The following is a 19,307-nucleotide window of genomic DNA, read 5'->3' on the forward strand; positions in this document are numbered from 1 at the left end:
GCAATGGGCTATCATGGGCAGCTTACAAATAACTTTAAAATGATTTTTCATATTGGATGATACTTCTGTGGTTGATGCTTTTCGTCGAATTCCTCGGATCATGAAAGTTGAAGGATGGGTATGATGGCTGATCAGGACAACCGTCGTATGCATTGAAATTCGCAATGGTGCTGATTGGAAAGAAGTGGCCGTTAGCCGGCAATAATGACTGTTACTGAAAAATGCGGATAAAGCAATCATACATCGACCCTTCCATTCATGTAAACGTAGCTGTGTTACACAACACGACTGCATTTTTGTCAAGCCAGGGTCCACCTACTCACAATGAACAAAGACCACTTGCGGCAATTGCCAAGCAAGCATAAAGGCGCCTGCACTTCCAAACTTACGTTAAAACGTGGGGTTTTGAATAGAGCAAATATACTTGGCGGGGTGAGTGATCTTTGTGTCAGCATGAGTCTAATGGGGCCAACTTGAAGCCACTAAGTGCCAAACTAAGCGACGACCAAAAAAATATTTTTGGGCCACAAATTTGAATTTACACACAAGAAGGCGTTGGCCAAGCCGAGCCCAGTTCTTAATAAAAACCCCACGTTTCATTGTAAGTTTGAGATACAGTCACCTTTTATGTTTGTAAGCGTGATGCTATATGAAGAGTGGTTTTGTTCATTGTCAAGTAGGTAACTCTTGCAGAGCAAAAAAGATGCAGAGGGACCTCTTTGTAACCTCAGCTACTTTGCATGACTGGAAGAATGAAGGATGATACTGTATACTGTTGACAAAGCTCCGTACATTATGAGCTAACAGCCATTTCTTCACAATAGCCACTGTTGTCCACTCTTATGACATGTGGGCGATTCTCCTTGCTTCAGACATTCATTTCCGCATGATTGGATTATGTTGATCCGAGTTGATTTTGACCGAGATACAGCCAAAAAGAGGGATTACATCAATCCACACATCTAACCATGCTCTAAGGTGTTGCTCAACTGAAGTAATCCCTAGGCGAGCGTAGCTCAGCCAAATCAACTGGATCAACATAATCCAATTATGAAATGAATGTCTGAAGCAGGAGAATCGCTCACATGTCATAGAGTGGACAACAGTGGCTATTGTGGAAGAAATGGCTGTTAGATCGCAATGTACGGGCTTTTGTCAACAGTATATAGTATCATCCTTCCATCCTTCCTAGTCATGTAGCTGAGTTACACAAAGAGGTCCCTCTGCATCTTTTGCTCAGTCTAGCTACTTCACAATGAACAAGACAATTTTCATATAGCATCACGCTTTCTTACAAACATAAAGCTGCCTGCACTGAACTTTACAATGAAACGTGGGGTTTTTATTACAATGGGCTCGGCTTGGCCAACAGCACCTTGTGTGAAAGTTTCGCGTTCAATGTCGCAAACAGCCCAAAAAACATTTTTGGTCGTCGTCGTCGAAGAGGTAGTCGACCCCCAGATCCAGTTTGGCTGGTGGCGACATTGCGAAATCTGGATCGCCCACGATGAACTTCATACTTTGACACGATTTCTTTGACCCCGACAAGCACGTTGATCTATTAAAGAGCCCACGTTTGATTGTAAAGTTTGGAGAAACAGACACCTTTATGTTTGTAAGCGTGATGCTATATGAGAAGCGGTCTTTGTTTAATGTAAAGTAGTATGACTATAATAGAGCAAAAGATGCAGAAGGACCTCTTTGGGTAACTTTCAACTGGGTTAAAAGTTTGGACTTGTGGACCATGCATGACAGGTACACCACCCTATCTTCATGTCATACATTGGCAGCTAATAGCCACTTTGTGCATTCCCAACTTTTGTGCATTCTATTGTAGGTGGATGATGCTCCTGCTCTAGGACATTCATTTCCACATTAAAGTAGGTTGGATCCGAGCTGATTTGGCTGAGTTACGCTCACACAAGATTACATCGGTTGAGCTACATCGAGCGTGCTTTATGTCCAGAGTGATGTAATCTCTCTTTGACCGCAGCTCAGTCAAATCAGCTCGATCAACCTACTTTAATCATGGAAATGTCTGGAGCAGGGGCATCGTTTCCATGCAGTGGATCTCGCAACAATGATGATTGGATAAAAGTGGCCGTTAGCTAGCAATACATGACTGTTCCTAGATGATTCATAGCAACTATACATTGACCCTTCCATTCATGCAAAGTAGCTGAGTGCTACACAAAGAGGTCCCTCTGCATCTTTTGCTCTGCCAGGGTCCACCTACTTGACAATGAACAAAGACCACTCTTCATATAGCATCACGCTTACGTGCATCACAAAGGTGACTGTATCTCCAAACTCTTTACAATGAAACGTGTGGGGTTTTTATTAGAGCAATGGGCTCGGCTTGGCCAACAGCACCTTGTGTGAAAGTTTCGCGTTCAATGTCGCAAACAGCCCAAAAATATTTTTTTGGTCGTCGTCGTCGAAGAAATGATCCCCAGATCCAGTTTGGCTGGTGGCGACATTGCGAAATCTGGGATTGGCCCCGATGGACTTCATACTTTGACACAAGATCGCTTTCACCCCGCCGAGCACATTGTTCTCTTGAAGACCCCACGTTTCATTGTGTAATCTTGAGATATGACTGCCTTTATGTTTGCACTATGCTGTAAGCGTGATGCTATATGGTAAGTGATCTTTGTTCATTGTCAATCGCCTCAGTAGTAGTGCCGAAGATGTAGAAGGGCTTGTTTGTGCAACGCTGCCGAGCACGGGATCTGAAGGATTAATGCTATTGGTGGACAATGCATGAGAACCTTGCCCTGGCCTGCGTATAGTAAGGCCTGCCTATTGTGGTTGCCCGTATGGAATGGTAAGTTCCCATATAAGATTGTATAAGAAGATAGCCTACGCTGAAAACTGTTTTAGGTGATCATGGTATGTTTATTATGTCCTCGTGCCATATTGCATTAGAGCTCACTCTTTGTTGAACATAACGAATTAAGCTTTACAATGAACCAAGCTTTCTTTATGTGACAAGCAGTATTGTTGGCCATCATCACTCTCGGATTTATTACCTTTCCAGCATGAACATTAGAGGATTTACAATACTTTTCGTCTATCCGCATGTGAACTAGGAAGCTTTAGCGAACAATACATATGATGATGCAAACGATCCGATCCCCCTTGTTGACGACCTTCGAATTCTATCTCCTCCTTCAATCTAAGTAATCCACATCTTGCACATACAAGCTAATAGTTCGATGCCCTTCTAAATAACATGTTGAACCCAATTTTCACACAATGGAAGTCGACGAATAGCACATTGTATAATGGATGTTTATGAAGTAAATATGATAAAAGACCAGCATTGAAAATTGAATAAGGTACGGGATGGTGAACTACATAGAGACAATAGAGAAAAACGTGACCTTGTATTCTTGGTTGTTGCCGTCATAAACAGCCTTCACCCATGATTGCTGCGCGCATTGACTCGAGTATTCCAATACCATGCGAGGCTGCAAACACCTTCTTTCGTCAATTCCATCCCATCCATCATCATCCTCCTCAGCCGTATCCACATGACATGACCCATAGTGTCTGATGACAACGCGTCAAATAATCACCATGATTCACACTTGCATCCATCCATCCATCCACCATAACCATTCCAAATCCAAAATGTTGGTAGATAAAATCCCCAGAGATCGCTGCTGATACGCTTCCTTTCCCATCCGACCCTTGGTCCCTCTCTTTCTCGTCACTTTCCATCACAATTCACCCAGCTTGAGATTGCTTGTATTGCGGCGTAGTCGACGGCTGATATGGTATCGTCCAAACTAGACATCACGTTCTTAATGGACCAAGGAAACCAAACCAGTCAAAATATCCATTCCTTCCATCCCATGTATCAGAGCAATCTTGAAACCCATATCCACATCCACATCCATATCCATAAGAATTCGTTTGTATTGAAGCACGTTGCTACACGTAAATAAAGCTGCTTCTATACAATGGCTATCTGCTGTGGCACGTAACAAAGGTTGTAAGGCAAGTTGCTGCAAGTAAAGAACGCCGTTGGAGACGATGGAATAAGACCTTGCTAATAGCAATTGCCGGAATGAATGCTGTCATGATTGGTCGTGGTAGAAGAGTATACAAGAGAAGGTGGCGTGTCAAAGGGCTCGTGTGTTGTAGTGGGGTGCACACGCCATGGACATGCCATTCAGTCAAAGGGAAACGGATCAAGGCAGTTGTAGGATTGACATGATGGGTTGAAGCAGGGCAATCGTTCGCATGCGATGGGAGGAAGAGGGAAGAGCTGAGAGTGGAAGGAGTGGAAATTACATAGGTCGGACACCTCTTGTATAAATGCATGAACACTGTACATCAATTCTTGATTATGACATTTCCCCTCTCGAACCTGAAACTATCACACAAGGTGCTCTTGGTCATGCTGAGCATGTTGATCTAAAAAAGACCTCATGTTTCATTTGAAAATTTGGAATGAGAGGGTACAATGTGGGTTTACTATGTAAATCGGAAATGGGGGACAGCGCCGATTCATGATTTATCGAAATAGTATGTATTATCTTGGGATTCCCCACCTTGTACCTGAAAATGGGTCAGCAGGTTCGCTGGGACATGCTGATCAACTTCATTCATTTAAAAGTCGCAGACTTCATTATAAAGACTTTTAATGCGGGGCGGCCCAAATGTTGGAGAGGCGATGACCGGGCAGGAACGTCAATGGGTGTATAGTGCATGCCCCCCGAAATTGCCCATCTCGAACTTGGGTTTTGGTTAGACGGTGGGCTTCGACTCGCTGATCAACTTCATCCAAATAAAGACCCTACACTTCATCATGAAAAGATTAAATGGGAGCGACCAACGATGAATGGATGGGAATACAAGCAATGTGAGCGGTCCATGACTTCAAGGTTGCCCACCTCAAACTTGAAACTTTCACATAAGGTGCTCCCGGGAACGCTGATCAACTTTGTTCTAACAAAGACCCCAGAGTTCATTATGTATGATAATCGTGAATGGGAGGATGTAATATGGGAGAGACAATGAACGATGATAAGAAGGATGCACGGCACATGAATTGGGGTATTACTTTACGCTCCCTGTAGATAGCATTAATTCTGCATGTTTGTATGTGGCACATGCCCTGAGGGTATACTTGACAAGCACTAGCTCTAGTTTTTCGCTATTCATCCGCCATTTTTTCCATAACGTTTAAAGCAAGCATGGTCAATCATATGAATTTTCACAATGACAAGAAGAGATGATAAAGCTGCATGATGACACCACTATCGAGGTTCAATTTCTGTATAGATGATTGGCTAGCCCAATAACAAGAATGTTCATGCAAGATCTCTTATCTAATCTTAAACCTTTGTTTGGCATAGTAATAAAACACAGCGTTTAGTTTACCTGATGATGGTATTGTTATGCAAGCATGTACATGAAGAATCGGGAACGATGTTCAAGTTGCACACTGATAAAGAAAAATGACATGTGATATTTGAAGCATACACTCCTACAGGGGTTTTATGTGCATGTACACTTGGCATTGCTGTCATTATCATTGGAATTATTGATTGCGTGGGACATTTAGTTACATTGCCTAGCAACGATCATCATACAAGAGTTGGTGGTTGGCATGTGGTTGGATGTATCGCGTGTTTGCGGAAGTCAAAACACCTGAAGGGTATCATTGGGATCTTTTTCATTTTTCATTTGCCCTCTTTCAACCACCCCAACTTCCACAATGACAACTGCAGAAACTTCAGCACTCGAAAGCATTCCTGCTGATCAGCAAGGTAGCTTCTCCTCTTTCCTCAAGACATTGGCTTCCTTCACTGGTGATTTATCGGCCTTGACGTGTCCATCGTTTTTGTTGGCTCCCATTTCCCTTTTGGAATACTCGTAAGTTCTCTTTTCATCTTTCTTTATTCCAGTGACACAATGGGTGCATGGTGGGAAATGAGCCTGTCAAGATGAAGAATGAGTGTATGGCAATGGGGTATACGTGGTCGTGCGGTCTATCTATTTCAAGGGGTTGCGTGTGTTGGCTGGGTGCGTTTGCTTGTGGATGTCTCAGGGCACGGTCACCAGAGGATCATTATGTCATCTCATGACACACACACAGGGCAAAATTCTTTCATTCAATGTTGCACGTGGGAGTGATTGGGAAGGGGAAGCCACCTTGACGATGTATATCAATCATTGGATTCTGACATGCACGTGGAAGCACATACCACCTCATCCTAGTGATCTAATTCGTTGAACTTTAATAGGTCTTTTTGGGCTGATCAACCTGCATTGGTATGTGGAAGAGATGGTAGAAAAAGAATGCAATTGCTAATGCTTTTATTTAGTTGACTGATATCCCCAAATCTGATAATGCCGAAGAACGTTTCTATGCCGCTGTCAAATGGTTTATCTCGTCTTTGAATGGATCCTTTTCAAGCCGTGTCCCCAAGGGCGAATGGGAAAAGAAGCCTTTCAACCCCATCCTCGGTGAACAATTCAAGTGCTCCTGGGACAATGGTACTCATATTGTGTGTGAGCAAGTATCGCATCATCCTCCAGTGTCGGCCTTTTTCATTGAGAACAAAGAAGCTGGTGTCATTGTCAATGGTCATGATGGTCAAAAGACGCGTTTCTCTGGTACACAAATGTTGGTGGATCAAGTTGGATACTGTGTGGTCAAGCTCACTGGCCGTGATGAGACGTATCTCTTCACTCTCCCATCCCTCTCTGTGAATGGCATTTGGTATGCAGGTAAGCTTAGCGACATATCATGGAACAAAAGAACTTTCGAGAAGGCTGATGGATTATACTCTCTTTTTCCCTTTAGCTCCTTATGTTGAACTTACTGGTACCTCCTACGTCCAATCGTCTTCTGGTTTCCATGCAGCTATTGAGTATTCCACCAAGGGTTGGATTTCCGGTGAATTCCATCATTTCAAGGCCAGCGTTACTCACGAATCGCTTACTGGTCCCACTGTGATCGAAGGTCAATGGACTGCCAAATCAACCATCACCAAGCACAAGGGTAGTGCTGAACCATTTTTGGATTTGACCAACATGGAAAAGCCCACACCCAAGGTGGCTGAAATTGATGCTCAAGGCAAACTTGAATCTCGTCGTGTGTGGCAAAAGGTGGCCGAAGCACTCAAGGTGGGCGATTACATGACTGCATCAACTGAAAAGTCTGCTATTGAAAATGAGCAACGTGCACTTCGAAAGGAACGAGCGGAAAAGAATGAGACCTGGAAGCAAGAGTACTTTGTATCCAAGAGTGGTGAGGAGATTTATGGTGATTTGCGTGAAAAGATCTTGTCAAAGAGCGATAACCGGTTTGTGGATACGATGGGTGCTGAATCCGGATGGTTGTACAAAGAGCATTCCCACCTCAAGTCGCCATCATCTTAAGGGAGGAGGTTGATTCTATACATGTATACACACGCGCATCCTTTTACCTTGTCGTAGTTCCACTCCCCCTTTTCTTTGTGTTCACTCGTCTATTACCCTTGCCTAGTACTCTTTTTGCACATATAGTCCATTGTGATTTTCAATACACACTGCAACAACATTTTTTGGCCTAGAGTTTATGCTGATTTTTCAAAGTTAACGTATAAGGCAAGATAACATTGGAGACACAAATAGGGTAATGGTGACACAAAAATGAGATGCTTTTTTCATCGCCAACTTGCCTACATTCCTTCGATGGGATATCGAATCGCACTTTAGGCTTGTCAATGGGGCTTTAGGTTACGTCAACCTGGCAACGGTTGTTCTAGATTCTTCGGTAAGCAGCACCTTAATGAGAAACATTACAACGATCGCCCCGACAACTTTGTTATACACTTTTGGTGACAAGGATTGAATGTATGTGGTATGAGCCGATCATACAGGTACCATGAGAAAATGACGAGGCGTCAAGTAATAAGAAGAGATAAAGGTGTCATCCTTCCAAGATGTCTCTTTTTGGGAATTGAGATGATTCGATTCCTCCAATCCACGCAAGTGAACTTCCATATTTTGCAAATAGAAACGAAGAGAATATTCCGACAGCCACTCTATGAAATACACGACGTCCTGAGTCAATTATGCTCTTTCCTTCTTTCGCAGATGGGCAATCAACCGACCGCTTTCATCAGCAAGCTCTGGGAGTAAACATTGTTGGACATGGATGGTTAGAGCAAATGCGATAAGCATCAGTTGTTGATTATCTCTATACACCTTTTCCCCCTTCTCCACACTTTAGCATGATCCATGATCCAGGAACCAACGACCTAATTCGCTGGTCTGATATACATGACAATACCGTGTATATTCTTGATGTGGCTGCGTTTTCCGAAAAGGTGTTGCCACACTATTTTGCTCACAGCAATTGGCCGAGTTTTGTACGTCAACTAAACAGTAAGTGTTGTGTTTATGCAAACATCATATCATGTTACCGTTTTTATTCATATGATGAATTTGGCACTATGTAGTCTATGGATTTCGCCGTGTCAAGGATGATTCGTCGCGTGGATCGGATTCTTATCAATTTGCGCATGATGACTTTACACGTAGTGGGGGACAAGAGCTTCATCTTATCAAGCGAAAGGGGCAAGGATCAGGGGTTGCTACTACTGGTGGTGCTAATACAAGTGGCAATACCAATGTTATGGAACGACTTGACAAGTTGTTTGAACAACTCAACGCCTTGGAATCGGAATGCGCATTGGTGGTATCCGAGACTCAAACATTGCACAGGATCTATGCACAACAACAACAGGTAACAAGGACTAATCCATGAATGGGAACCCTTCCCAAGCTCACATACACGCGCATTGATACCATCATGTGGCCTCATGTAGATCCTTGCTTGCATGTTGGATCTCCTCCAAGAATTGAATACACATCCGGGTAAATTTAGCACGTGATAATCCGTATCTCTGGATGACAAGGGTGATAATAATAATAATAATAACGACTTGATTAATCCACGTAGATCTTGCCGAGGTTCAAAGGCGATTGCAATCGGCCCTCGAAACTGCTAATTTACGTGTCAATCCTTTGGCCATGGGTGGTGGTGGTGCAGCACCACCTACCACGCCCCTCCCTTTGATGCAACAATTACCATCCATTGCCGAGGCTGTGAGAACGGCTAAAGAAACCACTGATTTACCCCCTCTTCATGATTCAACCCATGACTCATTCCAGCAACAAGAATGAGCTTATATAGTCAACCCATGATTGCCATACAAGATGTCATTCAACATGATATGCTTTTTCCTATACAATAAATCCCATACTCTTTAACATGTAAAACTGCTATTGTGTGTGGATGATGAATGATGGTGGATCTTGAAAGGAGGATGAAGGGGGAGGAGATCGGGATTGTGGGACTGGGCGGCGTGGCTTACTTTAGCTCCGCTGGAAAAAGTTTTTTCTTGTGGCAGGTCCCCAAAAAGCTATAAAAAGGCAAGCTGCCTGGCAGCCGTGTGATGTTTTTCTTTACAACGCATTTATACCAATTGTTCAAAAAGCGTTCATGTGAGATGGCATTCGTGCTATCGAAGACACATTGAAATCGTCATACCAATTGCAGACTATATCATGTCAAAGGGATTGGGTGCAGCGAGAGTTTAGGTCAGAAGCTTCGTCTTCCCCAATGGCACTGGCTGCAAGTCTCTTCGACACATTTTTTTATTTCATGAAAAGAAAATGATAATACTTTATACACGTTGCTATGACTTTGTCGCATCAAATAAAGCATCATGCTACCTACAAAGGCTTGGAGGAGGAGAGAGGGGGGATTCCTTCTTGTTGCATTCAGCGAGTGTTGCCATTTGCTACATGGTGTTGGACCAAACCCTTGCTTTAGTCATTATGTTTCTCAACGCCCACTCTATACACACCCATACACCCCAATCTTTCAACTCAACTCAACCCAATCCGTTCATTGACATGCTGACATGAAGAATGGACAGCTTGCCCTTGCACTCTTTTTATCTCTGATTCCTGCCGTCGCTGCCGTTTATTGCCTAGCAACAGAACACGCCTTTACAAGTATCCTGCTATTCACATTGTCGATCGTATGCGTTGGAATGTCGTTTATTGCGTTTCTCAGCTACGCGACTTTCAAGCATGGTGTACCAGCACTATTGGATTGTGTGCGTCAAACCTTGCTTCCTATCACTCAATTGCTATCTCGCACTCACGTGATTGGACCCCTTGTGTCATTGTTGGTGCGTTCGACATTCTTTGTTTGGTTCATGATGTTGCTTGCAAGCGATCGCTTATTGAGAAGTATCCTGAGCCGTCTCGTTGGATCACATGTGTCAGGTCGTCGATTCTCTGTTATCAATGCTATGGATCCAGACTTTTCGTTGTTTGATACTGCACCCGATACCATCCATGATAATGATCCACCATTGCCAACAAACACCCACTATTCCCATTCACTGGCATATTCATTATGCGTGGCATCCAAGCTGGTCTATGAAGATATACCACTCATTCGTCACGAGCTTGATAAAGCTGGCTTCGAGGTCTCTGAAACATTCAAACCAATGGCTTACTTGGTAAGTGACTCCTCATAACACTTCGATGATGGCAAACTAACAAGTCTTCTTCCTCGTTTTAGAATATCTGTGCTTTTATTGTCGCCAAGGATGATGACATTTTGCTTGTATTTCGTGGGTAAGTGGATGAAAAGGTCTACATAATAGTCAAATGTTGATTGATTTTTGTAGAACAAATCCCTTGAACTTTCAAAACTATATCACCAATATCCATATGGGCATGATTGGTATCAATGATGTGGATGGAGCAGCCATGGGACATGTACACAAGGGCTTTTGGCGTGCTTTGGGTGAGCCGGAAATCAAGCGTCGCGATACACCTGCAACTGTACAGATCGAACTCAACGGGGTGTCACTTTATCGAACGATTGCATCGGCATTACAAGCATGTTTCAAGATATTGCAGTTCCTGACACTCAATGTCTTTCACCACGTCACCGACCCTGTTGATAGCAGCTGGATGGGCCATGATACGGATGTCAAATCGCATAGCATGTTCTATCAAGCTGAGAAATACATCTTGAAGCTCATGGCAACACGACGTACCAAGTCCACCACTCGGCTTTACATTGCGGGTCATTCGCTTGGTGGCGCTCTTGGAACCAGTAAGTGGAGTTGGATCATGTGGTCGGGTGTTCATGAGGGTGATTGCGTTTATGCAAAATTAGGCTTGTGATGGAGAGAGCGAGAGAGAGAGAGGATTGGTGTTGGATTTATCATTACTAATACACCACGTATCGTATGCAATCCCTATAGTTTTCCTTGCAAAGATGTTACAATCCAAAAGCAAAATCCTGGATCACTTTGGCGGCTTGTATACCTTTGGCCAACCCAAAATCGGTGACGCTGATTTCGCCAGGGCATTTGATAAATTGATAGAACACAAGATCTTCCACCATGTCTATAATAATGGTAAGGCTTTCCTTATCCTTGGGGTGTGATAAGGGTGACACCATGCTTGCGTATGTTGGCATACAGTACTTCTAAGATTCGCATCTTCATCACCTAGATATTGTACCACGTGTCCCTTCCTGGTTACAATACGAGTAAGCATAGAATATGAGAATATTCTCGTTCAAGTGATGCAATCTGACACAATTTGACGTATAGCACACCGCCAGGGATTCTCGTATTCATTGATTCGTCGTACAACATGACGCTTTATCCACCCAAACCAACCACAGGCGAGCCTGTTCCCGTGCGTCAAATTTCTTATCTTCACTTGTCCGGTCTTCTCAATCTACGTGTCATTCAACGGTTGCCTCGTGAAAATGCAATTCGTATCCTTTTTAGGATCCTCTTTCCCTTCTTTGTAAACGATCATTTTCCCTCCGATTACTGCGACGCTCTAAGACGGGGTAAAAAGATAGCGATAGCCAAGGGTCCTCGTAAACGTTGGGTAGCGAATGAATGATGCATTTATGAGCTAATAGAAGAAAAGCTATGTTTGTACTACTATTGCATTGGATTGTACAGTGTTGGAGTAAGCAAGGGAGGAGATGGTCAATAAGAGCAAATGTTGTTGGGGGGTTGTCGTGTGATGATGGGCTATACGTGAATGTTTTCTCATAGCTGATAATGGGTTCAACTACTGATGTTGTTGTTGTTGGCTTGATGAAGTGGATGGATGATCCAAGAGCTTGGCTTCTGCTATGGATTGCATTGGATAGTCGTAATGATAAAAGAAGAAATCAAGCGGCTGTTTGCCTGCAGCAGTTGTTGTCTTGCCAGCATGATGCTGTTGTGGTTGCTGCGGCATATTGAGGTGCTGCGCTTGATGATGCATTTGACCACCACTACCACTACCGGTTGCAGTAATGGCTGTATTTGTAGTGAATGCGCTGGTATGAGGATGCTGAATTGGCCTTGAGGGTGATGCATCAGCGAATGGATTCATTGTAGTTGCGTGATGTGGGATAGGCCTGTAAAGCGGTGGATCATTTTGCTGGTGGTGGAAACGATTGTTGTTATCCTCTTCCTCTTGACTTGAATGATGAAATTGTACCTGTTCATCACTTGGAGGATCATCGCTTGGAGGATCGTCATCGTCATCATAAGCGTCAGCCATTGTGGGGTTGTTAAGAAGAGGAGCAGCAGGAGCAGCAGCAGCAGCACCAGTAGAAAGAGGCATTGTTTGGTTTTGATTTGGATTTTGAATGCTGCTACGACGATGGCCTGTTTGGATCAATCGATCATCCCTTCCATTACGCCGCAAACTTTGACGTTGATTCTGGAACCTAGATAGATGAAAGAATAATCAACATAAACAACATGTAAGAATATACAAAGACCAAGTTGTGATATGGGTGATACGTAACCAAGTATTCACGCTGTCATGGCCAAAGCCTAGCTGCTGTGCCAACTGTTGCAGCTGTTGCCGGTTTGGATAAGCAGTGATATTCCAATAGAAATCGGTAAGGATAGCAAGTTGCTGTTGATTTGTCCTTGGACGCCTACGAGCAGGCGTTGAGAGGGATACGCCTGAAGGTGCTTGGAACATGTTGAGAGGATGATAAAGAAGGAAGAAAAGGGAAAGAAAAGGGAAAAAGAGGATAATCTGTGATAAATTTGATCGATGTAAAACTAACACACGCACGTAGACGCACACAACAACGCGCATGACAATTGGAACCATACTCGGAATTAGAGTCGGGGTGTGTGTCGGTTACTGGGACAACCACGCTTGGCGTTTCTTGATCACATTTCTCTTCCTTCTGTTCTTTCACTTGCCCCTCCTTTCTTTCTTATCTTTTGCTATGGGAGCTACAGATAGCAAGTTGGCTTTTCGAAAGGGCGTATTTCGCCTCTTTGAAGAACAGGTTTGTACTTGTTTTCTTTCCCGCATACACCTACAGTCAACCTCTACCTCTTGCTTTCTTGCTTTCTTTCTTTGTCTTCCTCTCTCATTCACTCACTCATGCACACGTCAATCTCTCCATTAGCACATCCCTGCAACAGCTGACGACTATTGGTCTTTGGTAAATGACAAGTGTCTTTATTCTATATAACGCAACGAATGCTGATCCGAGATGCCAATTACAGTTTTGGACGCTTCCAGAGTCATTGGATGATGTATATTCACTCATTGGAGCAAGCGATATCCGACGTGCACGCGATTCGAGTCGAGAGAATATCGAAACGTTGATTGATAAGGTGGGTGGTGTGGTGTTGTATATACATGGCACGCGCTATTCTCGCCTTAACCAGAGAATATGGTAGTTGTTGGATCACATGAGTAGCATCGTCGACGCACCCAACTTTCCCGCTACACCAAACAGCATCCAACATTTGCTCAATTGCTGTCGAGTCTTTTCACGCATTATTCCATACATCTTTGAGAATCCACAATCAGCTGAATGGGAAGATAAGATCTTTTGGGTACCACGATCAGTCGAACGTCGCGTTGTCCCTGAAGCAAATAGCACGGATAATGAGGATCAGGTAAATCATTCATTCACTAAGGCCGTGTGATTTGGATGGTGGGTTTAATAACATGCTTTGGCTTATGTAGACCCAAAAGACACAACCACAATATGATACGTTACCTCCACGAGGCGAAGTGCTTATGTCATGTAAGAGAACATGGATCATCGGATAATGGTTCCCATTGATACTCATTGCGCCACACACACACACACATCCCGCTCTCTTTTCTTTTTTCCTTTGTTTCTAGTGACCCTCAAATGTCTGTTCCTGGCGGGATTTACATTACCACCCAACATGGCAACGGCCGATGGCAAAGTCAACTATGTGATATGGGAATCAGGCGTAGGCTCATCAACACCTATTGGATCATCGCGTGAAAACGATATGCATCGAATTGAAGTACTACGCTTGTTGATTGTATTGCTTTCACGATCGATGTATGTACCTCCATCCCAAGTCTTGTCAAAGGAAGATCGGTGGCTGCACTACATTGTCGCTAAAACGGAGCGTAAGGTGGTGCTTGCCCTTTTGTGCAGTACCCTCAACACAGCATGCAAATACAATCCACTCGGCTGGGGTGTCCCTTACAACCACATGATGTTCACTGATGTACGCGAACAGCTCGTTGTCATGTGCTTACGTGTCCTTTTGGTCATTCTCGATTATCATTCGCCTCGCGTGGCCCATACGATGCGACAAATGGATCAGACTGTCACCACTCCGCCTGCCGACATTGTTGAAAGCTTTGAGCATTTGGATATCAAGGATCCTGAAAAACGTCAATTGGCTGAAAAACAAGCAGCAGAAGCAGCAGCAGCAGCAAATGAGGATGAAGCAAATAGGGCGGCATCAGCATTGGATGATACAAGCGATAATGCATTCAAGCACTACTTGTCAAAACTTCATCGCGCTCAGGATTTCCAATTCTTGATTGATGGCATTTATCGTATCTTAAGCAACCCAATGCAGGTATGTTAACATTTTGCTTTGATGGGGTGATGCTGATGAAAAATGATTGGGTAATAGGCCAACAATACTTACCTTCCTGGCTCAACTAAGCGTGTCCGATGTCATGTTGAGATGATGATGTTGTGCTGGAAGTTATTGGAAACCAATTCGGTAAGCATGAATGGTGTTGGGGAGAATCCGATGGATTATGCTGACGGTACTTTGTGATATGACGGTAGCGTTTCAGAAGCTATTTGATGGAAACGGAGAGGGCATTGGATTTGATGGTCGTGTTGGTGTACTATGCCATGACGAATAAGACGGATCCTGGTAATTAGTCAATCATTGGAATGGTGGTGATAATTGCAATGCTGATGATGGCCTTTTCCTTGTAGCTCAAGTTGGTCTTGTCAGGATGTGTGCATTCATCCTTCAGACGCTTTCCTCGGATCGTACATTTGGTGTCAAGCTCAATCGCCCATTTGATGGTCATTCTTCACTTCCAGCAAGCGTGCGGATACCTGCTTTCCATGGCACATACGCCGATTACCTTATTGTTGTAAGTATCAATTGGTTCCCTTTTATCATTTCATAGTAGCTTACGGGTGTTCATTGTGTAGTCTATTTTTACGTTGATTGCTACATCTCGAGGCGCTTTATCAACATTGTATCCTGCGCTGATTCTCACCATCGCCAACATTTCACCTTATCTCAAGCATTTATCAGTGACATCCTCAAGTAAGCTGGTTGCATTGTTTGGATCCATGTCAGCTCCCGGTTTCATTTTGGCTGATGAGGCGAATCATCGATTGGTGGGATATCTTGTGGAGACATTTGATAATATTATCCAATATCAGTATTCAGGTGAGTAGGCTTATAGAATTGCAAGACATGGATGATAGTAACTTGAGATGTCTTAGACAATCCAAATTTGGTGTATGCCATTGTGCGTAACAATACCAGATTTGAAAAGCTACGTGACTTTACATTGGATGGTGCCATTGCCGAGGTAGAACGAATTCGTCAACTCAAGGAAGAAAAACTGCGCCAAAGCAACAATCCTGCTGCGACACCCAACACCACTACAAAGCCATCAGGAGAGGAGAATCAAACGTCAGAAGCTGCGCCAACAAGTGGTGGCAGTGGTGGTGATACCAGCAAATCCTCGAATTCAGATGCAGAAGGTTTGTCCGACAAGGCACGGGGTAAACGTCCTGAGAGCACATCGCCACAACAGCCACAAAGTGGGGCAAATGACCACAACAATGATACATCCACCGAAGGAAACAATGACACCATGCATACTCCTATGACACCAACAATGCCACCGAGACAAGCAAGCTCCACTTCATTGTCATCAGCTGTTCTTCCTGGTGCTAAGAATGGTTTTATTCCAACCGAAGATTGGGTAAGTGGTTGATGAGACATGGATGGAATTGGACCAAAGGTATCTGATATGGAATTTAGGTATCGCAATGGCATTCACAATTACCCCTCGAGCCTATTATGGTACTTTTGGAACATTTGATGCCCCAAGTGAAGAATCTATGCACTACACAATCGCTTACATCGGATGCACAAGTGCTTGATTTCTTGCGTGGTATCACACTTGTCGGTATCTTGCCACATCCACAGCCTATTTTCATTCGCAAGTTCCGATGGGGCGAAGCATTGGTGATTTGGTTCCGCAGCATGTTATGGGGTCAAGCCTATGTGTCTTCCATCTCGGATTATTCTCCTTGGAGTGGTACTCAGGTCAAATTGTTCCAAATCAAGCAACAGCTTACTGCCAACACGGCTGCTGCCAATAGCAACAATAATGCTTCCAGTCCCAATGCACCTCCACCACCTCCAATGGATGCAACATCCCCTCAACCCACTGCCGCCACTACGCCACAACAACAACAATAACATCACCACAAGCATTTGCTACTCACACCAAAAATCCCATTCCAATGTGTACTTTACCACATCTTTATATACATAAACTCGTTCCCAAAATATATACATGATGCTTTGCGTTTTCGGGCAATGGATTTATTGGTTTAGGTTGGTAGTAGTGTATTTAAAGCTTTGCCTTATCCTTAAGGAATTGGTTCCAATCGGGTTTCTCCTTGTTGAGGAATGCCATGATACCAAACACAGCTTCATCTGATTGCATCATTTTGAGATAAGCGTCCTCTACTGATTGTTGAACGTGTTGTTGGTGTTGTTCGGGGTTACCACCTGTGCTGATGGCATGGACAAGGCGTTTAATATCAGCGCTGGCACCTGGTGCTGATTCAACGAGCATATCAACGACTTTTTGTACGCCTTGATCGAGTTGGTTACGTGGAACCACACTTGTCCAATAAGCAGCTGCTTCACGTGCGGGAACACGACGACCTGTAAGCATCCATTCTCGAGCACGTTGACGACCCAATTCAGGTACAAGGTATTGAGAAATGATAGCAGGGATGATACCACGCTTGACTTCTGTAAGAGCGACATAGGTTTCTTCTTCGGCAACAACACGGAAGTCGGTGGTAAAGATGAGGCCAACACCACCGCCAAGGGCAGGGCCGTTCACACGAGCAATCACAGGCTTGGGGAAATGGTACAAGGCATCAAACACACGTAGACCTTTCCGGAATCCTTCTCGTACTTGTTGAGGATCATCCACCGATTTCGATGATGCTGATAAATCCATGCCGGTACAAAAGAATTTGCCAGCTCCTGTAAGCACAAGCACACGTACAGAGGCATCCTCCTTGAGTTTGGCAAGCATGTCGAGTAACAACTCGTTCATGTTGGCTGTTAATGCATTGCCTTTTCGTGGTCGGTTCAAAGTGATGGTAGCAATATGATTGTTGATCGATAAAAGGACTTCAGGTTCTTGTTGTTGTTGTGCCATGATTTGTTATTAAGGGGGAGGGGAAGAGGAAAGAGACGTGCGAAAAGAAATAGTCATCAATGCATATAAAATTCCATGCCAGATAAGTGAGTGGGGTATCTACCGCACGTGAAACCATGACAAACCATGCGTGAGTATATATCCAGTGTGGGGTTCTTTTCAAGATATTCATGCAGATTCACTTTCCCATCATATGTCCAACGCCAATAGTAGCTTTTTTATTATAATTCAACCATGAACAGTAAACGATTGTCTCGTATCTTGTTTAAGCCGACTTGGCAGTCTTCTTAGCGGCCAAAGCCTTGAGAGTGCCCTTCTTGGCATAGCGTTGGTTGCGAAGGAACTTGGCATCCACCTAAAAGAAAAAGAAAACTTGAGCATGTTGTTGCATTCCAATGACTATGACACAGTATACGTACACCCTTGAGCGAGGGATAACGGTGTTGTCTGGGCTTCTTGATACCGTTACGGTGAGCCTTGCTGTCTATAAGTGTTCGTAGGTCATGATGAGTATGCTGATGCGTTGACTGGTGTGTGTATATGTGTGTGTTGGCGTATTGTAGTGGTAGTGTGGTTGTGGTTGTGGTGGTATAGTGTGCTTACTTTGGTTGTGGTTGGTGTGGTTCTTGGACTTGGCCATTGTTAATTCCTATAATCCCCAAAGTCAATTTCATCCATTCAATCCATCCTTCATCCATCGATCCCTTGATGCATCCATTGATCCATCAATCAATTTTCATATATATATTGCATTTACCTTTCACTGGATTGAAAGAGAGAGGAGGTTGATTGGATTCACGAACCACTCACTCGGTCAATCCCCCCTCCTGCCTGCCAGCTCTGCTGTGGCACTATTCTCCCACCCCCACCCCCAACATTTCCCCTTACACGTGACTTGACCCATAAATCACCATACTAACAACTGCTTGAATGGATGTGATGAATGATAACATGTTATTACAAGGTAAATTTTTCTAGAAAAACAATGCAAAAAGACAAATATGAATGTAAAGATGCTATAGGAAGAACAAACTATGCACGATGTTTCCGCTTCTTGTTATCATCAACCGTTTCCATTGCTTCCCACATGGCTTGATCCTCTTCATCTTCCTCATCATCAGCTTCTTGTTGTTGCTCTTCCTCATGCTGGAATTCATCATCCACTAACAGACACGTCATACGCTGCTTGAGATACACCTTGTGCTCCACCTGCGGAAAGTGGTCTTGGTTTCATGCACCCGTGCAAATCGATCCAGTGATACAGTGACAAGGTATGCACTTGCGGCGCTGACTCGGAAAATCCTGGCTGCAGGTGCCATGGCAACGGCTGTACCACTACCAGTCAAACCTATCATACCAATGTCAATATGCCAACTCTTTGGTACGATCCTTCTTCTTCTCTACCCTTGTATTGTCCAAGTGTGCGTCCTGTCTCCACATCAATAACACGTACAGTGTTCATGGTATCCGTGAAAATCAATTCGCTGGTAATTTTT

The 19,307-nt window shown here is 43.9% G+C and overlaps 8 protein-coding genes across 8 annotated transcripts; 4 read left to right on the plus strand and 4 right to left on the minus strand.

Annotated features, from left to right (window-relative positions):
- Window positions 1–5,731: 5,731 nt before the first annotated feature.
- O0I10_002892 (uncharacterized protein) lies at window positions 5,732–7,401 on the plus strand (the record flags this gene model as incomplete). The annotated part of the gene is made up of 4 exons (XM_058482969.1): window positions 5,732–5,889; window positions 6,261–6,288; window positions 6,342–6,747; window positions 6,824–7,401. The coding sequence occupies 4 exons, from the start codon at window positions 5,732–5,734 to the stop codon at window positions 7,399–7,401; spliced, it is 1,170 nt and encodes a 389-aa protein (XP_058346058.1).
- A 699-nt stretch (window positions 7,402–8,100) lies between these two features.
- O0I10_002893 (uncharacterized protein) lies at window positions 8,101–9,192 on the plus strand (the record flags this gene model as incomplete). Its single annotated transcript, XM_058482970.1, has 5 exons — window positions 8,101–8,141; window positions 8,237–8,391; window positions 8,466–8,752; window positions 8,835–8,883; window positions 8,969–9,192. The coding sequence occupies 5 exons, from the start codon at window positions 8,101–8,103 to the stop codon at window positions 9,190–9,192; spliced, it is 756 nt and encodes a 251-aa protein (XP_058346059.1).
- Window positions 9,193–9,935: 743 nt separating this feature from the next.
- Window positions 9,936–11,958, plus strand: O0I10_002894 (uncharacterized protein; the record flags this gene model as incomplete). Its single annotated transcript, XM_058482971.1, has 6 exons — window positions 9,936–10,544; window positions 10,607–10,662; window positions 10,716–11,149; window positions 11,301–11,456; window positions 11,554–11,590; window positions 11,655–11,958. 6 exons carry the CDS (start codon window positions 9,936–9,938, stop codon window positions 11,956–11,958), a joined length of 1,596 nt encoding a protein of 531 aa, XP_058346060.1.
- A 174-nt stretch (window positions 11,959–12,132) lies between these two features.
- Window positions 12,133–13,044, minus strand: O0I10_002895 (uncharacterized protein; the record flags this gene model as incomplete). The annotated part of the gene is made up of 2 exons (XM_058482972.1): window positions 12,133–12,781; window positions 12,863–13,044. 2 exons carry the CDS (start codon window positions 13,042–13,044, stop codon window positions 12,133–12,135), a joined length of 831 nt encoding a protein of 276 aa, XP_058346061.1.
- A 256-nt stretch (window positions 13,045–13,300) lies between these two features.
- O0I10_002896 (uncharacterized protein) lies at window positions 13,301–16,829 on the plus strand (the record flags this gene model as incomplete). The annotated part of the gene is made up of 12 exons (XM_058482973.1): window positions 13,301–13,363; window positions 13,487–13,522; window positions 13,587–13,697; window positions 13,764–13,985; window positions 14,056–14,116; window positions 14,218–14,939; window positions 14,997–15,089; window positions 15,158–15,248; window positions 15,314–15,477; window positions 15,539–15,782; window positions 15,839–16,326; window positions 16,386–16,829. The coding sequence occupies 12 exons, from the start codon at window positions 13,301–13,303 to the stop codon at window positions 16,827–16,829; spliced, it is 2,739 nt and encodes a 912-aa protein (XP_058346062.1).
- Window positions 16,830–16,983: 154 nt separating this feature from the next.
- O0I10_002897 (uncharacterized protein) lies at window positions 16,984–17,811 on the minus strand (the record flags this gene model as incomplete). The annotated part of the gene is made up of 1 exon (XM_058482974.1): window positions 16,984–17,811. The coding sequence occupies one exon, from the start codon at window positions 17,809–17,811 to the stop codon at window positions 16,984–16,986; it is 828 nt and encodes a 275-aa protein (XP_058346063.1).
- A 265-nt stretch (window positions 17,812–18,076) lies between these two features.
- Window positions 18,077–18,451, minus strand: O0I10_002898 (60S ribosomal protein L29; the record flags this gene model as incomplete). Its single annotated transcript, XM_058482975.1, has 3 exons — window positions 18,077–18,166; window positions 18,231–18,295; window positions 18,415–18,451. The coding sequence occupies 3 exons, from the start codon at window positions 18,449–18,451 to the stop codon at window positions 18,077–18,079; spliced, it is 192 nt and encodes a 63-aa protein (XP_058346064.1).
- A 392-nt stretch (window positions 18,452–18,843) lies between these two features.
- O0I10_002899 (uncharacterized protein) lies at window positions 18,844–19,273 on the minus strand (the record flags this gene model as incomplete). Its single annotated transcript, XM_058482976.1, has 3 exons — window positions 18,844–19,020; window positions 19,074–19,159; window positions 19,216–19,273. The coding sequence occupies 3 exons, from the start codon at window positions 19,271–19,273 to the stop codon at window positions 18,844–18,846; spliced, it is 321 nt and encodes a 106-aa protein (XP_058346065.1).
- Window positions 19,274–19,307: the final 34 nt, after the last annotated feature.

The sequence above is a fragment of the Lichtheimia ornata genome, assembly GCF_029851405.1.
Source record: "Lichtheimia ornata isolate CBS 291.66 chromosome Unknown scaffold00009, whole genome shotgun sequence".
Taxonomy (NCBI): Eukaryota; Fungi; Mucoromycota; class Mucoromycetes; order Mucorales; family Lichtheimiaceae; genus Lichtheimia; species Lichtheimia ornata.